This window comes from Xenopus laevis, chromosome 3L (genome assembly GCF_017654675.1).
Source record: "Xenopus laevis strain J_2021 chromosome 3L, Xenopus_laevis_v10.1, whole genome shotgun sequence".
NCBI lineage: Eukaryota > Metazoa > Chordata > Amphibia > Anura > Pipidae > Xenopus > Xenopus laevis.
Window position 1 is genome coordinate 151,694,349 of NC_054375.1, and position 23,205 is coordinate 151,717,553.

General features: G+C 39.5%; 2 protein-coding genes across 2 annotated transcripts; both read left to right on the plus strand.

Moving 5' to 3' along the window:
• Window positions 1-318: 318 nt before the first annotated feature.
• LOC121401288 (mucin-2-like) lies at window positions 319-4,568 on the plus strand. Its single transcript, XM_041585641.1, has 3 exons — window positions 319-531; window positions 3,602-4,504; window positions 4,564-4,568. The coding sequence occupies exons 1-3, from the start codon at window positions 474-476 to the stop codon at window positions 4,566-4,568; spliced, it is 966 nt and encodes a 321-aa protein (XP_041441575.1). The 5' UTR covers window positions 319-473.
• Window positions 4,512-20,408, plus strand: LOC121401651 (mucin-3B-like). The gene is made up of 11 exons (XM_041587321.1): window positions 4,512-4,648; window positions 8,206-8,304; window positions 8,481-8,605; window positions 9,326-9,384; window positions 12,071-12,204; window positions 13,034-13,093; window positions 14,926-15,088; window positions 16,959-17,126; window positions 18,291-18,385; window positions 19,178-19,248; window positions 19,673-20,408. Exons 1-11 carry the CDS (start codon window positions 4,573-4,575, stop codon window positions 19,703-19,705), a joined length of 1,083 nt encoding a protein of 360 aa, XP_041443255.1. The 5' UTR covers window positions 4,512-4,572; the 3' UTR covers window positions 19,706-20,408.
• The last annotated feature ends 2,797 nt before the right edge of the window (window positions 20,409-23,205 follow it).

Below are 23,205 nucleotides of genomic sequence, written 5' to 3' on the forward strand. Positions count from 1 at the left end.
GAAGACGTTTCACTCCTCATCCGAGCAGCTTCTTCAGTACAACTGACTGGTGTGGGAAGTTCTCGGCATATAAACTCTTCCACTAATCCAATCACAATGGCACATTGTAACTCTTCAGTGAGGTGAGATCTGAAGAAATTCACAGAGGTGTAGATTCTGTGTAGTTACTGTGATAAGATTATCCAATGTGTCATGCAACTCCCAGAAACTCGTCTTCAATAATAACTCAGCAAGTCCAGTTTTTTTTTTAATTACTTGTATTAAATAAGGAAGTAGAATGAATTATTTGCAGGATTTGAGTTCATCAGACCATATGGACTCTGCACCCTGTAATTTTATCTAAAATTCATACACACTTTGCGTTACTCCTCCTTAAGGAATCATATATCATATATATATGAGCTAGAGGAGTATGTGGGAGACACACACAAGTCATAAGAGACAGAGGGGAGAATTCTGATCCGTTCCTCAGGATGGGGAACCTACAATGGACTTTAGCTCTGCTCATACTCATCTGTGGGCTGATACCAGGTGAGTCTTTATACAACTGATATACAGTTGGGTCCCTAAATATTTAGACAGACAACTTTTTTTTCTAATTTTGGTTCTGTACATGACCACAATCAATTTTAATCGAAACAACTCAGATGCAGTTGAACTGCAGACTTTCAGCTTCAATTCAGTGGGTTGAACAAAAAGATTTCATAAAAATGTGAGGAACTAAAGCCTTTTTTTTAACAAAATCACTTCATTTCAGGGGCTCAAAAGCCATTGGACAATTGACTCAAAGGCTATTTCATGGGCAGGTGGGGCAATTCCTTTGCTGTGTCATTATCAATGAAGCAGATAAAAGCCCTGGAGTTGATTTGAGGGGGGAGGGGGTGCTTGTATGTGGAAGATTTTGCTGTGGAACAGACAACATGCGGTCAAAGGAGCTCTCTATGCAGGAGAAACAAGCCATCCTTAAAGGAACAGTAACACCAAAAAATGAAAGTGCTTTAAAGAAATGAAAATATCATGTACTGTTGTCCTGCACTGGTAAAACTGATCTGTTTGCTTCAGAAACACTACTATAGTTCATATTAACAAGCTGCTGTGGAGCAATGGCGGAAATTGAAAAATGGCTATATGGCACAGGTTAACTAATGGATAACAGATAACACCATTAGACAGACAGAGCTTATCTGTTATCTGCTGTGTAACCTGAGCCTTTTCTCCTTTGAATGGCTGCCCCATGGCTACACAGCAGCTTATTTATATAAACAATAGTAGTGTTTCTGATGCAAACACAGCAGTTTTACCAGTGCAGGGCAACACTACATTATATTTTCATTACTTTAAAGCACTTTCATTTTTTGGTGTTACTGTTCTTTTAAGCTGCAAAAACAGGAAAAACACATCCGAGAAATTGCTACAATATAGGAGAGGCAAAATCGACAGTTTGGTACATCTGGAGAAAGAAAGAAATCACTGGTGAACTCAGCAATGTAAAAAGACCTGGACTTCCACGGAAGAAAACAATGGTGGATGATCTCAGAATCATTTCCATGGTGAAGATAAAACCCCTTCACAAGAGCCAAACAAGTGAACAACAGTCTCCAGGAGGTAGAGTCTCCATATCCAAGTCTGCCATAAAGAGAAGACTGTATGAAAGTAAATACAGAGGGTGCACTGCAAGGTACAAGCCTCTCATAAGCATCAACAATACAAAGGCTACATTGGACTTTGTTAAAAAACATCTAAAAAAGGCGCACAGTTCTGGAAAAACATTCTTTGGACAGATGAAACCAAGATGAACCTCTATCAGAATGATGGCAAGAAAAAAGTATGGAGAAGGAGTGGAACAGCTGATGATCCAAAGCATAGCACAGTTGTGTATAAAACATTTGGGAGGCAGTGTGATGGCTTGGGCGTGATTGGCTGCCAGTGGCACTGGGACACTAGTGTTTATCCATCATGTGACACAGGACAGAAGCACAAGAATGAATTGTGAGCTCTTCAGAGACACTGTCTGCTCAAATCCAGCTAAATGCACTCACATTGATTGGGAGGCATTTCATAATAACTAAAAACATACAGCCAAAGCAACCCAGGAGTTTATTAAAGCAAAGAAGTGGAATATCATCGAATGGCCAAGTCAATCACCTGATCTGAACCCAATTGAGCTGCATTTCACTTGTTGAAGACTAAACTTGGGACAGAAAGTCCCACAAACAAACAGCAAGTGAAAGAAGCGGCTGCAGTAAAGGCCTGGCAGAGCATTAAACAGGAGCAAACCCAGAATCTGGTGATGTCCATGAGTTCAACACTTCAGCCCGTCATTGCCAGCAAAGGCTTTTCAACCAACTATTAGAAATAAACATTTTATTTTCAGTTTTTTAATTTGTCCACTTACTTTTAAACCCCTGAAATTAAGTGATTGTGTTAAAAAAAAAGGCTTTAGTTCCTCACATTTTTCTGCAATCTTTTTGTTCAACCCACTGAATTAAAGCTGAGTTGTTTCATTTAAAATTCATTGTGGTCATGTACAGAACCAAAATTGATAAATAGTTGTCTCTGTCCAAAGATTTATGGACCTAACTGTAACATCTTCCCATTAGATTTTGAATTGTGCACTGACTAAATTAAGATTTTAAGGGAAGCCGCAAACTTTAATTTCCTAATGGAAGACAAACCTTATATACTGTACATTTGTTTTTTTTAAAAAAATAAATTAAATTTTAAAGTTATAAAATGTTAAAAGTAGTTTATTGACAGTCAGAAGCAACCACCATACTTGGGGGCCGATTCATGAAGCTCGAGTGAAGGATTCGAATTAAAAAAACTTCGAATTTCAAAGTATTTTTTGGGTACTTCGACCATCGAATTGGTTAAATTCGATCGAATTCGATCGAATTCGAACGATTCGAACGATTCGAAGTAAAAATCGTTCGACTATTCGACCATTCTATAATCGAAGTACTGTCTCTTTAAAAAATACTTCGACCACCTACTTCGGTAGATAAAACCTACCGAAGTCAATGTTAGCCTATGGGGAAGGTCCCCATAGGCTTGCCTGTGATTTTTTGATCGAAGGATTTTCCTTCGATCGTTGGATTAAAATCCTTCGAATCGTTCGATTCGAAGGATTTAATCGTTCGATCGAACGAAAAATCCTTCGATCGATCGATCGCAGGATTTGCGCAAAATCGTTCGACTTCGATATTCGAAGTCGAACGATTTTAGTTCCCAGTCGAATATCGAGGGTTAATTAACCCTCGATATTCGACTCTTGATGAATCGGCCCCTTAGTATTTTAGTACAGCATGAATATATATATATATATATTTACATGTTTTATATATACATTTAATAGAAAAATATTCTGTCCCACAGATGGAGGGAGATTTGGTGTGTTTTTTTTAAATAAGATCTTGTAGCTGTCAGGACATGGGTTGTTAGTCTGTTGAGCTTGTTGGGATTTGTTTAGATTTTGATCCCCAGAAGGAAGGAATTATGGGATGGAGTCACCTTATACCTGAGAATCGACCTATTGTAAATGTTATCATTAAAGCCCTCTAATCAATTTACAAGGGAATTTAAAATTGTGTTTCTGTTGCAGATTCTAAGGCTAACACGACAATCAGCACTCCCACCACAAGTAGGGTTAATGGCACGATAATAACTACTGCACCACCTCCAGGCAACAGCACCGGTGATGTTAATGGCACGATAATCACTACTGCCCCGCCTCCTGGCAACACCACCGGTGAGGTTAATGGAACTATAGTCACTACTGCACCACCTCCTGGCAACACCACCGGTGAGGTTAATGGCACGATAGTCACTACTACACCAACTCCTGGCAACACCACCAGTGAGGTTAATGGCACGATAGTCACTACTGCACCACCTCCTGGCAACACCACTGGTGAGGTTAATGGTACAATAATCACTACTGCCCCACCTCCTGGCAACACCACCGGTGGCGTTAATGGCACAATAATTACTACTGCACCACCTCCCGGCAACAGCACCGGTGATGTTAATGGCACGATAATTACTACTGCACCACCTTCTGGCAACACCACCAGTGAGGTTAATGGCACGATAGTCACTACTGCTCCACCTCCTGGCAACACCACCAGTGACGTTAATGGCACGATAATCACTACTGCCCCGCCTCCTGGCAACACCACCGGTGAGGTTAATGGAACTATAGTCACTACTGCTCCACCTCCTGGCAACAGCACCAGTGAAGTTAATGGCACGATAGTCACTACTGCTCCACCTCCTGGCAACACCACCAGTGACGTTAATGGCACGATAATCACTACTGCTCCACCTCCAGGCAACAGCACCGGTGATGTTAATGGCACGATAATCACTACTGCCCCGGCTCCTGGCAACACCACCGGTGAGGTTAATGGAACTATAGTCACTACTGCACCACCTCCTGGCAACACCACTGGTGAGGTTAATGGTACGATAATTACTACTGCACCACCTCCTGGCAACACCACCGGTGAAGTTAATGGCACGATAGTCACTACTGTTCCACCTCCTGGCAACACCACATGTGAGTCTAATGACATGACAACAAATGATGCATCACCTACTAACAACACAACCAGCATTTCCCGAAGCACTACTGGTACACAAGGTAAAGGTAAGTGTGACCATACTTTCTACAGTTTATTTGCCTTGTAACAAAAGCCTTTGCAAAAGCTAAGCACATGCCATCTACTGCAACTGTAGGGGGCAGATTTACTAAGGTTCGAATGGTAAATTCGAATTTTCGAGTACTTATTTTTGTCAAAACTCGTTCTCGATTTGGAAAAATCCAAACGAATTCGAGATTTATCATATCTCGATCCTAGAAGCAACTCAAATTTAATAGGTTGCCACCTAAAACCTGCCGAGTTCATGTAGAAGTCAATAGCAGAGGTCCAGTGACCCATTTGAACATGTTAAAAGCCTTCCTGACGTTTACGTTTTTTAAGTTTTTTTCAGAGGAAAACTTGATTCGAGTTGCGTTTCGAAGTCGATTCTAGTTTTCAGGTAGTTCCTATCTAATCGCATTATAGACATTCGAGTTTTTTCTTAAATAAGATACCATTCAAGTTTAGAGGTCATTTAAGTTCATTCAAGGGAAAAAAACTGTAACACTCGACCTTTGATAAATAACCCCTTAGATGTCTGTCCAAATTCCCTCATACTACATCCTAAAAAGCAAGTTGCTTTGTTTGACGTCTCCATCAGAAATCTATATATTGTACATCTATGGGGTCTGTTATCCAGAAACCCGTTATCCAGAAAGTTCCAAATTATGGGAAGGCCAACTCCCTTAGAATCTATAAGCAAATAATTCTAATTTTTAAAAATGATTTTTTTTAATCAGTAATAATGAAACAGTACATTGTTCTTGATCTTAACTACTAAGATATAATTAATCCTTATTAGGAGCAAAACCAGCCTATTGGCTTTAATTAATGTTTAAATAATTTCTCAGTAGAATTGATCCAAATTACAGGTCCTGAGCATTCTGGATAACAGGTCACACACCTGTACTACTAATTCTCTAGATCATAGTTATTATTGCCATTATTTTTGAATTTGAGTTTTCACCACTCACATTTTAAAGATTTCTTAAAAGAAAAACTTCAGCAAAGTTGTTGAGCTTCTGCAGAATTCAGCGGGAGTTGTACTTTTACATTGCTAAATTGTTTCAAATTTCCAGTTAAAAAAAAAAGAAAAGATTTTACAGACTCGTTGAAAAGTTTTTCCCAATATGAGTTTTTTTGCAAATATGCTGGCAATAGAGAAAAGGATGCATTTGAGTTAATTCAAATTTTTTTTCAAAATTTGAAAAGCACAAAAATCCACATTTTAGTAAATCTGCATTCATCGTGTAGGTTTTGAGATTTTCAAGTTTAAAAAAAAATATTTGGATTTTTTTTTTCAAATTTGAGTTTTTTCATCTTACATTTTCAAGGTTAAGCAATCAGAAAATCTTGAAAGCTCAAACTGAAGACATGGGCAGCTAAAAATTAGCAATCTTCTGTAGAAGTACCTAAGAGGTGTTCTTTCACAACTAAAGCAATTTTAAAATAATAGTTTTAAATAAAATTGGAGACTTTGCAGACCCATTTAAAATGATTAGTAGAAAGCAATTTTAAGTTTTAAGTTTCTTAATAAATATGTTGACAACTAGGAAAGAACATGGTTTGAGTTAATGCAACTTAACAACTGAAAATTTTGAAGAATTTGAAAATTTTGAATTGGAATTTTAGTAAAGCTGCCTTCCCTATTTGAGTTTGAGATGAAGCCACAGGGGGGAAATGTGTTTTCAAATTTGAGTTGTATGAACTTGATATTTTGTGATTTATCAACTGACAAAAGTTTGAGCAAAAATTGTTGACAGCAAAAACCTGGTAAGCTTTTATGAAAGTCAGTGGGAGTATATTTTCAACGTTCAATCTGCTTTAAAATTAAATTTTTTCTTCACAGGTAACTTTTTAAAAACTGAATGAAAACATTTTCACTTTTGAGTTGATTAAATGGGTGGATTACCTTTAAGTTAACTTTGTTATGGAATGACCAGTTCTAACTTTTCAGTTGGTCTTCATTATTTATTTTTTATAGTTTTATATTATTTACGTCCTCCTTCTGAGTCTTTCTAGGTTTCAAATGGGGGTCACTGACCCCATCTAAAAAACAAATGCTCTGTAAGGCTACAAATGTATTGTTATTGTTACTTTTTATTACTCGTCTTTCTATTCAGGCCTCTCCTATTCCAGTCTCTTTTTCAAATAAATGCATGGTTGCTAGGGGAATTTGGATACAAATTACCAGATTACTGAAATTGTAAACTGCAGAGCTGCTGAATAAAAAGCTAAATAACTCAAAAAACCCAAAAAATAGAAAATGAAAATCAATTGCAATTGTCTACATCATACTAACAGTAGTGATGGGCGAATTTATTCGCCAGGCACGAATTCGCGGAAATTCGCGGCAAAAATTCGCCCGCGTCAAAAAAAATTTTCCGAAAAAACGGACGCCGGCGCCAAAAAACAGGCGCCGGCGTCAAAAACGGGCGCCGGTGTCGGAAAAACGGGCGCCAGCATCGAAAACGAGACGCCGGCGCCGTTTCCCGAATTTCACGCATTTTTCGGCGAAGCGAAACGGCGCAAATTCGCCCATCACTAACTAACAGTTAACTCAAAGCTGAACCAACCATTTAAGGCCTCAACCTTTGTGTATAGCAACATTTTTTATCCTCCTATTTGTGCCAGCGCGTTACCCATCCAATTGTGAAATAAATATCTCAAAAATCACAAATAATAAAAAATGAAAACCATTTACAACTGGTCTCAGAATATCACTCTATACATCATATTACAAGTCAACTCAAAGGTGAACAGCCCATTTGAGGCCTCAGCCTTTTTGCAAAGCAACACTTTTTATCCTCATATTCGGACCTGTGCATTACCCATCCAATTGTGAAATAAATATCTCAAAAATCACAAAAAAATTTAAAAATAAAATGCAAATTGTCTCAGAATATCATTATCTACACTCAAAGCCGAACAACCCCTTGAAGCTTTGCATCTGCAAATAAACATGCCCAACTTTTTGAGATTCACATTTTTTTTATTTAAAATGTGGCGTTCTGCTTTCAAGTTTTAGATGGAAATTCAAAGATTAGTAAGCCAGCCTTCTAGGTTTTGACCAAATCTCAACAAAATCAAATCAAATAGACTATGTGCTCCATGGGCACAACATTATTTTAAAAAAGGCTGAATTGGTCAGACGTGTTTTTTTTAGGGATGCACCGAATCCAGGATTCGGTTCGGGATTCGCCCTTTTAAGCAGGATTCGGATTCGGCTGAATCCTTCTGCCCGGCCGAACCGAATCCGAACCCTAATTTGCATGTGTAAATTAGTGGTGGGGAGCGAAATCAGATGACTTTTTTTCAGAAAACAAGGAAGTAACATTTTTTTCCCCTTCCCACCCCTATTTAAAGTTCGGATTCGGTTCGGTATTTGGCTGAATCTTTCATGAAGGATTCGGGGGTTCGGCCGAATTCAAAAAAGTGGATTAGGTCCATCCCTAGTTTTTTTCACTACCTAATGTACTCTCTTATATTCAGTGTACAGATTCCCTGTAAAGGGCACCAGTATCCCAGGAATGTTGCTCTGACTGTTTCCATTTTTGTGGTTTAGGTGACTGTGTAAATGGATATCTGAGTGGCTCAATGTGCGTTTGTGATGACAATTTCCATGGCAGCCAGTGTGACTTAATTTCCAATGAAATAAGACCAGGTATGTTTGGGGATTTGCCTTTTCAAGCCAATGGAATAAACAGACAAAACCCAATCTAAATAAATCTATATAATAAAAATAATATTTGATTACCCAAGGAAGGTTGGCTTTTCTCCCACTTCTCTATGGTAAATAAACAAATAAAGGCGCTGAGAGATGTCTCTGTATCTTTCTAGGTGGGGGTCCATTCACGGCTAAAGTTAAAGCCACAGTTGTGGTGTTGAACAAGGGTTACTCAATGGACCTAATCGACAAGACGTCCGAAGAATATAAAACATTTGAAGCTAGATTTGAAAATGAGGTAAATTTTAATATTCCCAAGTCTTGTCCAGAACAAGATTTCTCAAAAATCACTCAAAAATGGAATTTGACTTTTTATTTTCTACAAACATTGTAACTTGGAGGGATCTACTGTATCTACGCCAGGAAACAATTTGACTTGAAAATAAAAACATTATGCAATCATCATATTTGACACTGAGCAGCAGATTCTAATAAAAAAAGACCAACCCGAAATTTATTTTAAAAAAAATCAAAGATTTTTGGGTGAATAGACCGTTTTTGTTTGAATTCGAATAGTACGAATCGAAGTATTCGTATTCGATCGGATTCAAAGTTTTTTTACAAAAAAAACCTTTGATTTTTCAAAGTCCACCAATTGACTCCAAATAGGATTTTAAAGAGAACGTACATGATAAATGTCGATATTCTAATTTTGTTTTTTAAAAATTTTTTTGATCGACTTTGGACTATTCCCTAGTCAAAGTACACAAAAAAATAGCTCGAAATTTGTATTTTTTTCATTCGACTTTTCACTTCGAAATAATAAATCTGCCCCTGAGAGAGTGAACAGCTTGGTTGCTGCTCTACTTCTGAAATGAATTATATTGAAAGGGGTCAGAAAATTCATCATATTGAACATTGACTGTATAATGATAAATCTTTTGGCAAATCCTACCCTCGCGTCCAGCAAGTGGAATATTCTTTTTTTGACACTGAAATTTCCTTCCTGTTTCTGCAGATTAGAAAATTGTATGAATCAGTCACAGGCTATGATGGCGTCAGAATCACCTCAATCAAGTAAGACTCTGTTTTTTGCTTACAAGTGTAGTAGAGACCTAATTTTACTAACAGTTCAACAAGATCAGATCTTTTCTTTCATTTTCAAACTTAAATTAGGCTCATCAAAGTAATTGCTAATTGGTTGCTTTTGGCATCTGGACTGGTACAGTCTAGTGACCATGATCACAGGGAATGTTTCTCCGCCCCCCTTAGGCTCACAGTGACATGCAACTACAATCTCAATTTGTTTCATTGTGAAGTGTTAGATTCTGGGACGTTAATTTCCTTTGGTTTCCTTAGTAGATGGTGCACAGATTCTCTGGAAAGCAAAGAAATTTTAAGTCCCAGAATCCATCATTTCACAATGGAACACGATGGGGGGTGTAGTTGCGTGTCACTGTGAGCCTAAGGGGAGTGGGAAATGTTGCAAGTATCATGATTCCATTTCAATCTGTGGAATTAGGTATGCCAGTGTAAAAAAAATACATTTATATTTATTTCTGGAAGTTTATGAAGTGTTTTGGCATCTTTTCTACATAGCCCAACTGATTGAGCTCATGTCAAAATGTGGGTAATATTTCCCTTTAAAACTTAGGGGCAAATTCACTAAGCGCCGAAGCGCCTAACGCTAGCGTCAATTCGCTAGCGTAGGGCGTTTTCGTTACTTCGCAAATTCACTAACGGACGCTGGTGTAACTTCGCTAGTGTAACTTCGCACCCTTGCGCCTGGTGAATTTGCGCAACGGACGCAACTACACGAATTCACTAATGCGCGCATTGTTCTGAACGCTACCTTTTACGCTAGACTTCCTTCGCCACCTCAGACCAGGCGAAGTGCAATAGAGTAGATAGGGATTTCTTCAAAAAAAGTTTACATTTTTTCTAAGTCCCAAAAAACGCTGGCGTTTTTTCTATATTATGGGTGATAGGCTGAAAAAGATCAAAAAAATTTTTGGGGCCCCCCTCCTTCCCCCCTACATTTCCTGACTCATGGCAACGTAACTATACAGTGGGCACATGTGTAGAGCAAAATAAAAATTTTATTTAATGTTTTGAAGGTTTCCCAGGCTTGTGTAGTGATGCTACATATTCCTCCACTGAAATTTGAATTTGGCGCGTATGCAAATTAACCATCACTAGCGTAACTTCGCTTCGTTAGCGAATCAAAGCTAGCGCAACTTCACAACCTTACGCTACCCCTGAGCGCAACTTTGGATTTTAGTGAATTTGCGGATCCCTGGCGAAACTACGCCTGGCGAAGTGCGGCGAATTTACGCCTGGCGCAACTACGAATCTTAGTGAATGTCCCACATAGTGTTCTACAACACAAAAAGGCCATTTGCCTGGAGAACTTCAGACCTTAAGCTTTCCAGATAACACACCTGTGTTGGTGTAGGTTTAATGGTTTGTTTTAAGAACAAAATTCTAAAAAATGTCCTCCTTGACAGGAATGTTATCAAATTAATTCAACATGTATAAAGGCAATGACAAATTCTACTCCGTATCCTGTAAAGCTCCAGAACAGTTCCAAGAGCTGGATTGTGGGAAGGCTTGGGTGTGTTTGGGCATAACTGACCATGATCAGCGCAAATTGGGGTGTTACCTACATTCTCCCCAACTACTGCTTTTCAAGGGCTACTTCAGTGATATTTCAGCACCAGGAACTATTTGTGTTTACGCTTCTCTGAAACAGGTTAAAAGGCTGTTTAAAGCCCTTTTTAACTTTAAGTTCAGGGGTGTGCGCTGAGAGGGTGAGGGGTAACAGCTATTCCTTACCAAAAAAAAACCTGCAGCTGGAGTTGGAAACATTAAAGAGGATGTAAAGGCAAAAATGAAAAAGAAACCAATCTACTTTAATTAAAAAAATGTCTATTGTTTTTACAATAAACCTGACTGTATGCAGTGAAATTCTCTCTTTGTTTACTTGCTCTGACTGCTGCAGATAGGAAACTTCAGACAGTCCCTAACTGCTCTGCAGGGAAAGGATCATACTTTCAAACAGAGAGGAGATGGACTTCCCAGAACTTGAGCAGCTTTGTTTGTTTTCCTGTAGAACAGCCGGTAACCATGTAGAGATTCATATCCGCAGCAGTCAGAGCAAGTAAATGAAGGTGGAATTTCACTGCATACAGTCAGGTTTATTATAAAAAAATGTACAGATTTTTTAATTGAAGTATAGTGGGGATAGATTTCTTTTCAATTAATGAAGTAAAAATAGGTTCTTGGAGGTCCCCCATAGGCTAAAACAGCAATTCAGGAGGTTTTAAATGGCGAATGGTCGAATTTTAAATTTCGATATTCACATTTACATTTTTTGCAAATTTGAATCGAATTTGAATTATTCCCTAGTCGAAATACACAAAAATAGTTTGAAATTCAAATTTTTCTCAATTTGAAAATTCACCTAGACCTTTGATAAATCTGCCCCCTAAACTCAAAGAGGGTGATCCAACATCTTCCATCAGAACAATTACCTTTGAGCAAACTCCTGTCCCTTAAATGTAGACCTAATCTAAGGGGCAATACCAGGCAAGCAATGAACAGAATGATTTGAAAACTGAAAATAATACTCAACAGATTCGTGGGTAAAGTACCAAACTTTTACTTTAGTACCAAACTGAGAGGTCATTTAGTCAGTCTCATAAATCGAGTCTTCCCTGGTCTTATTGCCTTCTAACCTCTATCTCTCTTGTTCTCTCTTTAGACGAGGAAGTGTAGTGGTGGAGCATGAAGTGCTGATCAATATCAACTTAATAAATGGAACTGAGCAATACACGACTGCGGTCAGAGAACTTAATGAAACTCTCAGTGGGACAAACTGCACCTCTAATGATCCAGGTCAGCACAAACAACGTGTGAGGGGCAGAACATGTGGGTGGTCACATTCTGAACTGTAGATTTTAGAAAACTAGGTTGGATGCAAATCTCGGGGGTACAGTAATCTCAGGCTGATTGATAATCTCATGGAGGTGGATTTACTCGAGGGCGAAGTGGCTACCACCCACAGGGACGTTGCAGATGCTATCGGTCAATTGCACTCTATCCCCAGGCGACAACTCGCTGGACGTTACTCCGTAAATTCAATGAAATGCGAATTTTAATGAACGTTACCTCTTTCGCCAGACTTGCCTTTGCCAGCTCAGACCAGGCGAAGTGCAATGGAGTGCATTCCTCAATCTCCTGTTACTTACATTATATTCTTTAGTGGAAAAGTCCAAAAAACGCTGGCGTCTTTTCCTTTAATTCAGAGTGATAGCCTGCAAAATGCAAATTAGCCTGAGCGCAAGACTTCTAGCGAATTTGCGCTAGACAGAAACGAATGCTAGCGCATCTCCGCTTTCAATTGCTCGCATTGGCAAAGTAACGCCAATGTCGCCAGCGTTCGGCGCCCACGACGTAACTCCACATTCTAGCGAATTATCGTTGTCTGAGCGAATTTTCGCCTGGTGAAATGTGGCCATGGGTGTGAAGCAGTCGCTGGCGAATTTTCGCCCTCAAGTAAATCTGCCCCCTGGTGTTTTTATACAAGAACATTAGAGCAGCCTCCTTATTGATGAATGTCAGAACCCGGAATCCCATATCTATGGAGATCAGGATATGACAAACATGGCAGTGCAGTTATCTCACAACTCAAACTAATAATAGAATTCATTGTTTTACCCTGCAGGTTTCTTGGAGTTCGATGTAAGCAGAACACAGGTCCAAGACAGAGCACTGGATGTTTCAGGTATTAACTTCATATTCCATATTGTCTACAGAGAATAGAGATTCCTCTGAAACACAACTGCTTTTGTATTAAAAAAAATCTAAAAAAAGATATTTCGATTTTATGGTGTGCAGTATATCCATGCTGACTGCAGTCGGAAACTGGATAAAGTAACCAAACATAGGCGGAGGTTCCTTTTTTGTTTTATTTGGGGAGGCTTATGGTGGATACACGCAGGTTGACAAAGATAATTTCTAATCCTGAAAGCTGGAAACTGATGTAAATTTAAAATTTTGAAACAAAGAGTCCTAGATAAATTAGCCTTTAGCCTTTTGTATGTACAGGCACCTTAAATATAATAATAGTTGGTTGGTTCTGGCACCTCAAGTATATTAGACACTGAGGACAGTAGATTGTAGCAGCACAAGTGAGAGACCACAAGTACAGGATCATTGCAGTTAAATGATAATTAAAGCAGAACACAACCCTTGCTAAAAAAACCCATACCCCCTACCCTACATAGACCCCCTCCCTTCCCCCCCCAGCCTAGGTGGTACCTTTGGTAAATGCCCCTAACGCTTTACTTACCCCTCAGTGCAGATTCAGGGCATCAGAGTTCACGGGCACCATCTTCTTCTCTTCGGTAATCTTCAGGTCTTCTTCCGGCGCTTCAGCAAATTTCCGTGACTTTCAGCGCAGGCGAAACAGAAGATTGCCCCAATGGATCTATGTAGGGCAGGGGTTTTTATTAGCAAGGGTTTGGTTCTCCTTTAAGCTATAGTTTGACCACTGTATCCAGCATGGATACTGCTAGACACTAAGTGCGAAGCGCCGAACGCTAGCGTTACTTCGCTAGCGTTTGGCATTTTCGTTACTGCGCAAATTCACTAACGAACGCTGGCGTAGATTCGCTAGTGTTACTTCGCACCCTTACGCCTGGCGAAGTTTCGCTACGGACGTAACTACGCAAATTCACTAACGCGCGCAGTGTACTGAACGGTACCTTTTACGCTAGACTTCTTTCGCCACCTCAGACCAGGCGAAGCGCAATAGAGTAGATAGGGATTGCTTCAAAAAAAGTCAAAATTTTTTCTAAGTCCCAAAAAACGCTGGCGTGTTTTCTACATTATGGGTGATAGGCTGAAAAAGATCGTAAATTTTTTTCTGGGCTCCCCTCCTTCCCCCCTACATTTCCTGACTCATGGCAACTTACCTAGACAGTGGGCACATGTGTAGGGCAAAATAACATTTTTATTTGATGTTTTGAAGGTTTTCTAGGCATTTGTAGTGCTGATACGTATTCCTCCATTGAAATTTGAATTTGGCGCCGTATGCAAATTAGCCTTCGCTAGCGTAACTTCGCTTCACTTAGCGAATCAACGCTAGTGCAACTTCGCAACCTTACGCTACCCCTGAGCGCAACTTCGGGTTTTAGTGAATTTGCGAAGCGCTGGCGAAACTACGCCTGGCGAAGTGTGGCGAAGTGCAGCGAAATTACACCTGGCGCAACTACGAATCTTAGTGAATTTGCCCCACAAAACAAACAGCCATATCATTTATAGGTACAAATATATAGATATGATTTTTAGGAACAAAAATATTGAGAACCCTACTCACATGTTATTTAGTTAGTGCTTTGTGCTTTTGTAGTATTTGCCATTTATTTCCTTGGGCTTTTCTTATTCTTCACATCACAATAACTCTTCTTAGATTGTTACATTTTTCTTTGGCATCAGTTTATCAGCCGCCTTTCCTCAGTCCTCTCCACTTAACTCCGCTTAGCACTTATCTGTTTGGCCATTTTAAAGAATAGTTTCTGACTGACCATTTTTACTATTGTTCTTGCTCACTAGCTCTGTGCTCAGAGTTGATCCCGGAAGATATGCGCCAATATTTTTCTGGGGTGAACGAATCCAATAAGCTCCTCTGTTCCAGCAACTGCAGCTCTAAGAACCCAGAGTTCTTCAACTGTAACGCGGGTCAGTGCTCAATCAGTAAGGCCGGACCTCACTGCTAGTAAGTCCCACACTCCTTTTCTATTCCCTCTTATGTCTTGTTTAGGAATGTTCTGAATGTGATGAGGAAAACTGCCCTAGATGAACTGCAAAAAGAAAATTCAAGTTCCGTTCAACTGAAGCGGACTAAAGATACAGACTAGCAAAGCGCTAGATTTACTAAAGGGTTCAACGTATTCATATCACCTATACTGACTTGCATTCAACTAACCAAACTTAGGGGCAGATTTATTAAGGTTTCAATGGTAAATTCAAATTTTCTATTGTTTTTGTGTGTCAAAACTCACAAATGGAGATTGTAATTACCTTCCTGATATTAGAGTTTTTTTTTGGAGGAAAACTCGAATCGAACACTAACAGGCATAGAGAACAATTTACTAGTGAAAGAGTGCGTCGCTTGCGTAGTTTCGCACTCTTTTGCCACGTAAATTTTCACTCAGGCGACCGATCGTTACATTTATCTGACCTATATGTACCCACCCTATTCAAATTCAACTAAGCGTAAGTGTATTAAGGAAGTTTCACTAGGCAGAAACGATAATTCGCTAGGAAATGGCTGACGAATTTACAATAGCGAAACCTCACCAGCGTTCGGCTGCCGAGACGCAACTTTGCATGTTAGTGAATTAGCATAGTGGTTTTGTGCCTGACGAAGTTACATAAAGTGTGGCACCCTTTTGTGAATTTGCCTCTTAGTTGGGATCAAGTACAAGCTACTGTTTTATTATTACACAGAAAAAGGAAATCATTATTAAAAATTTGTATTAGTTGGATAAAATGGAGTCTATTGAAGGCACTAGACAGGTATAATTATTACTGGCCTGTGAGAGGGCGGGGCATTGATGTCACATGGGTGGGGTCAGCGACGTTACAGGGTGGGGAGCTGAATGTGGTGCGAGTGGGGACAGAGTAAGGAGCAAAAATAGTTTATTTTGTGTAAATGGCATTTTTGGTGCCAGTGACTAAATGGGGATCCCCTCGAGGAGGCTCTATATTTAAGGGATCCTGCCATCAGAAAAAAACGCATCAGTTAATAGTGCTACTCCAGCAGAATTCTGCACTGAAATCCATTTCTCAAAAGAGCAAACAGATCTTTTTATATTCAATTTTGAAATCTGACATGGGGCTAGACATTTTGTCAATTTCCCAGCTGCCCCTGGTCATGTGACTTGTGCCTGCACTTTAGGAGAGAAATGCTTTCTGGCAGGCTGCTGTTTTTCCTTCTCAATGTAACTGAATAGGTCTCAGTGGGACATGGGTTTTTACTATTGAGTGTTGTTCTTAGATCTACCAGGCAGCTGTTATCTTGTGTTAGGGAGCTGCTATCTGGTTACCTTCCCATTGTTCTTTTGTTTGGCTGCTGGGGGGGAAAAGGGAGGGGGTGATATCACTCCAACTTGCAGTACAGCAGTAAAGAGTGATTGAAGTTTATCAGAGCACAAGTCACATGACTTGGGGCAGCTGGGAAATTGACAATATGTCTAGCCCCATGTCAAATTTCAAAATTGAATATAAAAAAATCTGTTTGCTCTTTTGAGAAATGGATGTCAGGGCAGAATTCTGCTGGAGCCGCACTATTAACTGATTCATTTTGAAAAAATTTTTTTTTCCCATGACAGTATCCCTTTAAAGAAGGAAATGAACCCCCATCCCATTATGTGTTATTTTATAACTCCTTCTCTGTTGCACAAGGAGCAGCACTCATAGACACAAGTGCAGGGCTCTAGAGCATCTTGTATCTCTTGGTCTTCCCTAATGCCAGACAAGTTGGAAATCCGCTTTAATTTTGTAGACCGATTATATTTTCTCCTTCAAAAGATTTTTCCCATAGCAGTAACAAAATCTCTTGCTATTATGAACCTCTTTTGTAGCTGCAAGACCTCAGACCAGTTCTGGTACACAGGGGACCGATGCGCCAACTCTGTTAGTAAAGCAGGAGTCATCTCTGGAGTTACAATCGGACTCGCTGTTTTGGCCCTTACAATTATTACTCTGCTAATCATCGTCTCTCGACGTGGGAAAAATAAAACCAAAGAGAGGTATGTCTTAGAAAGCCTATTTTTATGCATTATATATTAACAGATAATAAATAAAAGGCTTGATTTAAAAAAGTTAGATATTGACGTGCAGTTACCATCACCCAAGCATTCCATAATGCTCAACCCCTCTAGAGCCAGAAAAGATATCCAGTTTGGGGTTGATGTTGCAGCAGCTTTAACTTAATTTTGAATTGCAACAAACCTATGCAAGAAGAATCTCCAGTACCAGTACCCACCATGCATCAGGTATGGGCTAGCTTTGGATGCTAGCCACTAGGATCAAAGGGTTCAGGTGGGTAAAGAATAACAATACCTCCAGTAACCAGAAAACCAATATTACCTACCAGTCATCTATTTAGCTAAACCAATTTTAGAGATAAGCACCCAAACAGCAGACATTTCCAAGCCTGTAAGTAGATTCACCAGTAACCATGAACTTCACCAGTAGCCATGAACAATGTTGTGGATGTGGATGGAAGAGATCCTGCTTCTTTCAACACTTTCAGCCGAACCCTTCTCCCCATCCATGGGACTACAATGTCCCACCATTTCATGCCATCTAATGACCATTAATTATCCTGTGTGGTCTATATTATTAGACAATATACATTTGTTGTAACCATTCCCAAGAGGATGTCAGCAGTGGCTTTCTCTGGCACTGAGGAGATACCTGGTTACGATGAATCTGGTGTACAGATGTTTTGTTTTGTCATGACACTTTTGACATGGAGTGTACTGCAACACATCTTAAATGGAGTGACATAGTGTGATATGATGAGTCAAATATCTGCATTAAGTTTGCTCCATCTCTACACATATTTTACACTTTATTTTATTAGAAACAAACTTATGGTACTAGAGTTGGACTCTTTATTGAGGTCTTCTTGGTCTTTCTATGTCATGAGAGATTCTGGAAACTGTATGGCCAACTAAATATGGAGCCAGCTGCTTCTGTAAACTGAGCTAACTAGCAGGATGAATTGGGCCTGTAGCATGGTCATGGGTGTCCTGTGAGTTTGCATACATCGGTCAAGCTCAGAGAGTTGAGGGCACTTTAAGTTAAGCCACTGCTCAGTGAAGTCATGTTATGTCCTCTGCTCCCACCTATTATCTCTTGTTTTTCATTGTTTACACTTGTTTTTGCTTTTGTTATTTCCTGTGTAGGTTAATTGACAATGAACAGTCCTGGTTTGATGTTTGGGATGGTGAAAAGTTTGAAAAAGGCCAGATTAAGAACTCAGACTCCAACAGCACCTCTGGTGAGCTAACTCTAGAACGCCTATGAACACCTATCAACTAACAGATGTAAAGGGATAGATGTAATAGTCTACTCCCAAATTTAGACCCAGTTACACACACACACATGCATTACACCTTAGGAATGGTTACTCACAAGATGCATAGAGGTATCAGGCCTCATAGAAGGTAGGGTGAAAAAGACATGTCTTCTAGTTCAACCTCAGATTTATTCAGAGTACTAATACTTTACAATGTCGTCATCCAAACCTAAAGAATGGATCTGTTTGATGGGTTGGTCCAGTTACAGTTGGGGTTATCATTGGTGGGTCAACAGGCCTAAGAGTAAGAGAACTAACCACAACATATCCAGAAATAGGCCAAATCAGATAACCAAGAGAAGGGTGGTTTAGCAGAAGAAACACTAGCTAAAGTTCAAGCTGGAAATACCTCTAAGCTTTCCAAATGCTACAAACACTAACCAACAGTACTGGCAATTGGCCTAGTCGTGGAACAGCTACAAACTTACTCTCAGGTCTTCTAATAGACAAGTTGCTATCGCAATGGTAACCCTTCCAGTATTCTCATTCTTGCCTTCCATAAGTTTGCTGCCCAAACAATATTATGAGAAAGAGAAATATAAAAGGGACACTGTTGTATGTTAGCCATGTCTTTACTAATGCATTACTTGATGTCAAACACCCCTAGTTTTAACATAATTACAGTTGACACGCTTAATCTTTGTACTTCAGTCTCTTTGCTAAACCAATGTCACCCCATCTTAATAACCCTTAATCTTACTGTGACTGTTTTAGGGGTTCAGAGACCTGAATATGATTCCGTGGATTTCAGGCCTGCACTGGACAAAGTGGACCGAACCATTAAGGTAAGAGATGAATGTATGAAGGAAAGACAAAGGAAGACAAAAATGTGTTCTTTAGTGTTCACGCACAAAGAATTTTGGGTTATGTCTTTGCTCTTCTTCTATTTCTGGACTGAAAATGTGCCACAAGATGTTGTTGATAGACTTGTACTTGCTATAGGCAGGTTCTACTGCTCCTTCTGGTACTCATTAGCCTGCATATCTGAATCAAGCTCACGCTGAGAAATGTTCCAGGAGATATCCACGTGCAAGCCACCAACTGGCCCTTATGACACTTTCAGCAGGCAGTGATATATTCAGAAAAAGGTGCAACTCCATTCTAGGAGAACCCGTTTTTAGCACCTTGCCTTAGGTTTGATAGCTGAGCCTTATGGTGCATTGACAGTAATTGACTTTGGTTGTTCATATATCTCTCTTGTCCCAACAGGTAACAACTGCCAGGGCCAGAGTGGGTCACTAAATCTATAACCATAAGTTGTCATCATCTTGAAGACCTTCTACAGATGAATCTGCGTGTACGGCTTATCTCCACCAGGCACCCACATGAAATAATTACAGTTATTCATTTTTCTCAATATGAGTAACAAATAGTTCACACATGTAAATTTCATGATATTTTTTACAGCTCTTACATTATATTTGGGTAGGCTACATGGCACAAACAACCAAAAACATATGTATGTAGCTGATATGGGACACCCATTATATGGCCAAAAATATCACAACACAATTTAAAAATGACCTGCCCTCTATTGGAACACCCACCACTGAATTCTAGACTGTTTTAGGAACAACTTCAACAAAACACTGTGGGATTTACATTGGTTCTATGCATTTCATGTTAATCATGGGCTATGATTAAGCCCATGATTAAGTGCCCTGGGGGGCATGAAACACGTAGGGCCAATGGAGATACTTTTCCTTTTTTAATGAATGTACAATAAATATTATATTTTTATCTTTAATTTTGGCAGCCCTTGTCGAATCTTTCTGAGTGCCCGATACCCCTTTTTTTGTATGTTACTGGTAAGGATGGGCGAATTTGAACCGTTTCGTTTTACCAAAAATTCACCTCCAGCGAAATGTTGCGGATGCCCATTAAAGTCTATTGGCGTCAAAAATGTTTTTGACGCACGTCTTTTTTTTTTTGGCGCACAATTCCATACAAGTCTATGGGCTTCATTTTTAGTGATGCACCGAATCCACTATTTTGGATTCGGCCGAATACCGAACCGAATCCGAATCCTAATTTGCATATGCAAATTAGGGGTAGGAAGGGAAAAAAAATTTACTTCCTTGTTTTGTGACAAAAAGTCACGCGATTTCCCTCTCCGCCTCTAATTTGCATATGCAAATTAGGATTCGGATTCAGTTGGGCAGGACAGAAGGATTCGGCCGAACCCGAATCCTGCTGAAAAAGGACGAATCCTGGCCGAATCCTAAACCGAATCCTGGATTCGGTGCATCCCTACCCTGAATACATTTATATTCATTTTTTAAGGTTTACTTATTCTTTAAGAACCACTGGCACTAGTTTATTGTACATGAGAAAGACAAGAGGTCTTCTGCCCAAAACACACTGTCAATATATTAAGGGCACTGAGACATTTTGGACATTAAGCTACTAAAAAATGCCTCCTCTATAAATAAAGCAAAGATTGTTTGTATACACGTTGCACTATATTTAATTTGGCCAACTATGTCAAAGTACTCCCTGGTCTGGCCAGTCCTACATTCACTTTCCTCTGATTCATTAAGAATTCTACTGCTTCATTAGACATTTTACACGGGTACTACATTTTAGCCACAACTTGCTTTCAAGGTTAAAATTCCAAATGTTTGCCCTTTTATTGGCCACCACTTGGACCTGACTGTAGCTGGGAATAGTGGGAGCTACAGCATTGCTGCCCATTGCTCCTGTATAAACTATAACAAAAAAACAGAAAGTTGTGCAATATATATTGCAATATATGGATAAAAAATTCTTGTTTTGATCAAATGGAAGAGCATTTTTAATAGCTTAATGTACAAAATCAGTCTCAGTGTCCTTCATAGATTGATAATTAGTTGAGTGCAGAGGACCTCTTGTCTTTGTTTGTATGAATTTGTGGTCACAGTCTGATTGCACCCCCACCTAGTGGTTTAAACTGGTTTATGCCATGTGAAATATTTAGATACAGTAGAATGATAGAATGGGTGGGGACAATACCATGTTGTTTATCTGAGATAATCTGACTATATAGATAACTTTTGCCCTCACTGATATAGTTTTACGATGCTTCATAGGCAGAAACAGTGATGGGCCAGCAAGGAAGTGCAATATAAAGATCATAACATCAACTAAAAACACTGCTGTATATTTGAAAGAAGTGATTAAATTGTTGTTAATGCATTTACTGTACATATTTTCTCCCCTTTCAGACTACAGGAGACAAAAATCACCAACCCTCAGGCTCTTATTTTTGCTTCTTTTCTGACTTTTTTTATTTTTTTCTTACGTTGGGCTGCCCCTCTTTTCTTCTGGGTAACTTCTGTTTTCCTCTCTCTCTATCTGCACTCTCCATTTAACAGTTTCTATCAGGTCCTCTCCTAAACAATACACAATACAAGATGTACCACAGTGGATATAACAGTTAAAACACTTGATACTTGGCTTTGCTTAGGAGGTGAAGTTCAACAGAGGTTCCTGAAGAGCTGCGATCTTTACACAAAAGTAGAATCCTGTGGGCCTTTGGTCAAAATGGTCACTTCCAATGCAAGATTTTTAGTCCAGACACTTTTGAAGTCCTAGTAGGGATTCTTCTTTTCAGTCTTGGATGGGATTTCTCTTTAAAGTCCTGGCATTGGATTCCACTGACCAATCATGCGCAAGCTCTTTTCTACTACGGCTGTGAATCAAGCATCACAACCTAATGAAGCTAACTCCACTTGTACATAGGGACCTTTCAGAATTAAACTGATGATCCCTTCCGTTCACCTGTATATTATACTAGAGCAGTTATCCCCAACAAGTGGCTTGTGAGTAACATGGTGCTCACCAACCCATTGGATGATGCTCCCAGTGGCCTCAAAGCAGGTGCTTATTTTTTTAAATCAAGGCTAGGAAGCAAATTTTGTTTGCATAAAAACCAGGTGTACTGCCCAACAGAGCCTCCTGTAGGCTACCGCTCCACATAGGGGATACCAGTAGCCAATCACAGCCCATATTTAGCACCCCCAGCAACTTTTGGCATGCTTATGTTGCTTTTTAACTTCTTACAACTTACATTTTAATGTGGCTCATGGGTAAAAAAAGGTTGGAGACCCCTGATCTAAATCAAACTCCCCCACTTGGATATTGGAGAAAGATTTCTTGATATCATAGAACAGGTTCTAGGTGGGGTACAGTGTATTAAATGCTATTATGTTGGGTGCGAAGACACTCCGTTTGCTCTGGTGTCTAAATACATCATTTTCTAAGCCAATTCTAAAGTTTAAGGGCTAAACTACACAGGAGCTTTTGTAGGATGGTGTTGGATTGACAGATCGCATCATTCAAATTGTATGTAGTCACATGGGTCGAAATATAATGGCTGATAGACTCATTGCATGCTGTATCTCACAAGATGAAATCTGATGGTGTTGGAAAGATTTTTTCTTTTATTAAGATACATTGACTGTTGATGGTAGAGGCATGAACAAAAGACTCCATCCAACTTTATCTTTATCTTCTGCTTTTGGGATCAGATTTTGCAGGATCCTACAAAGCCTCAAGCTGTTGCACGAGAAGATTTTGTGGGTCAGATAAAGCCTCGAAACCTGATCAAGATCTCCCAGGTAGTTTATTCTCAAAAGAACTGAAATCCTACAACGATGATAAAAAAGGCATGAAAAAAACAGGAGTCATTGTGTACCTGCCCTTCTGGCTCCTTAAGTAAGAAGGTTGGTCAGTAATAGTATCATATACTGCAGGGCTGGTTA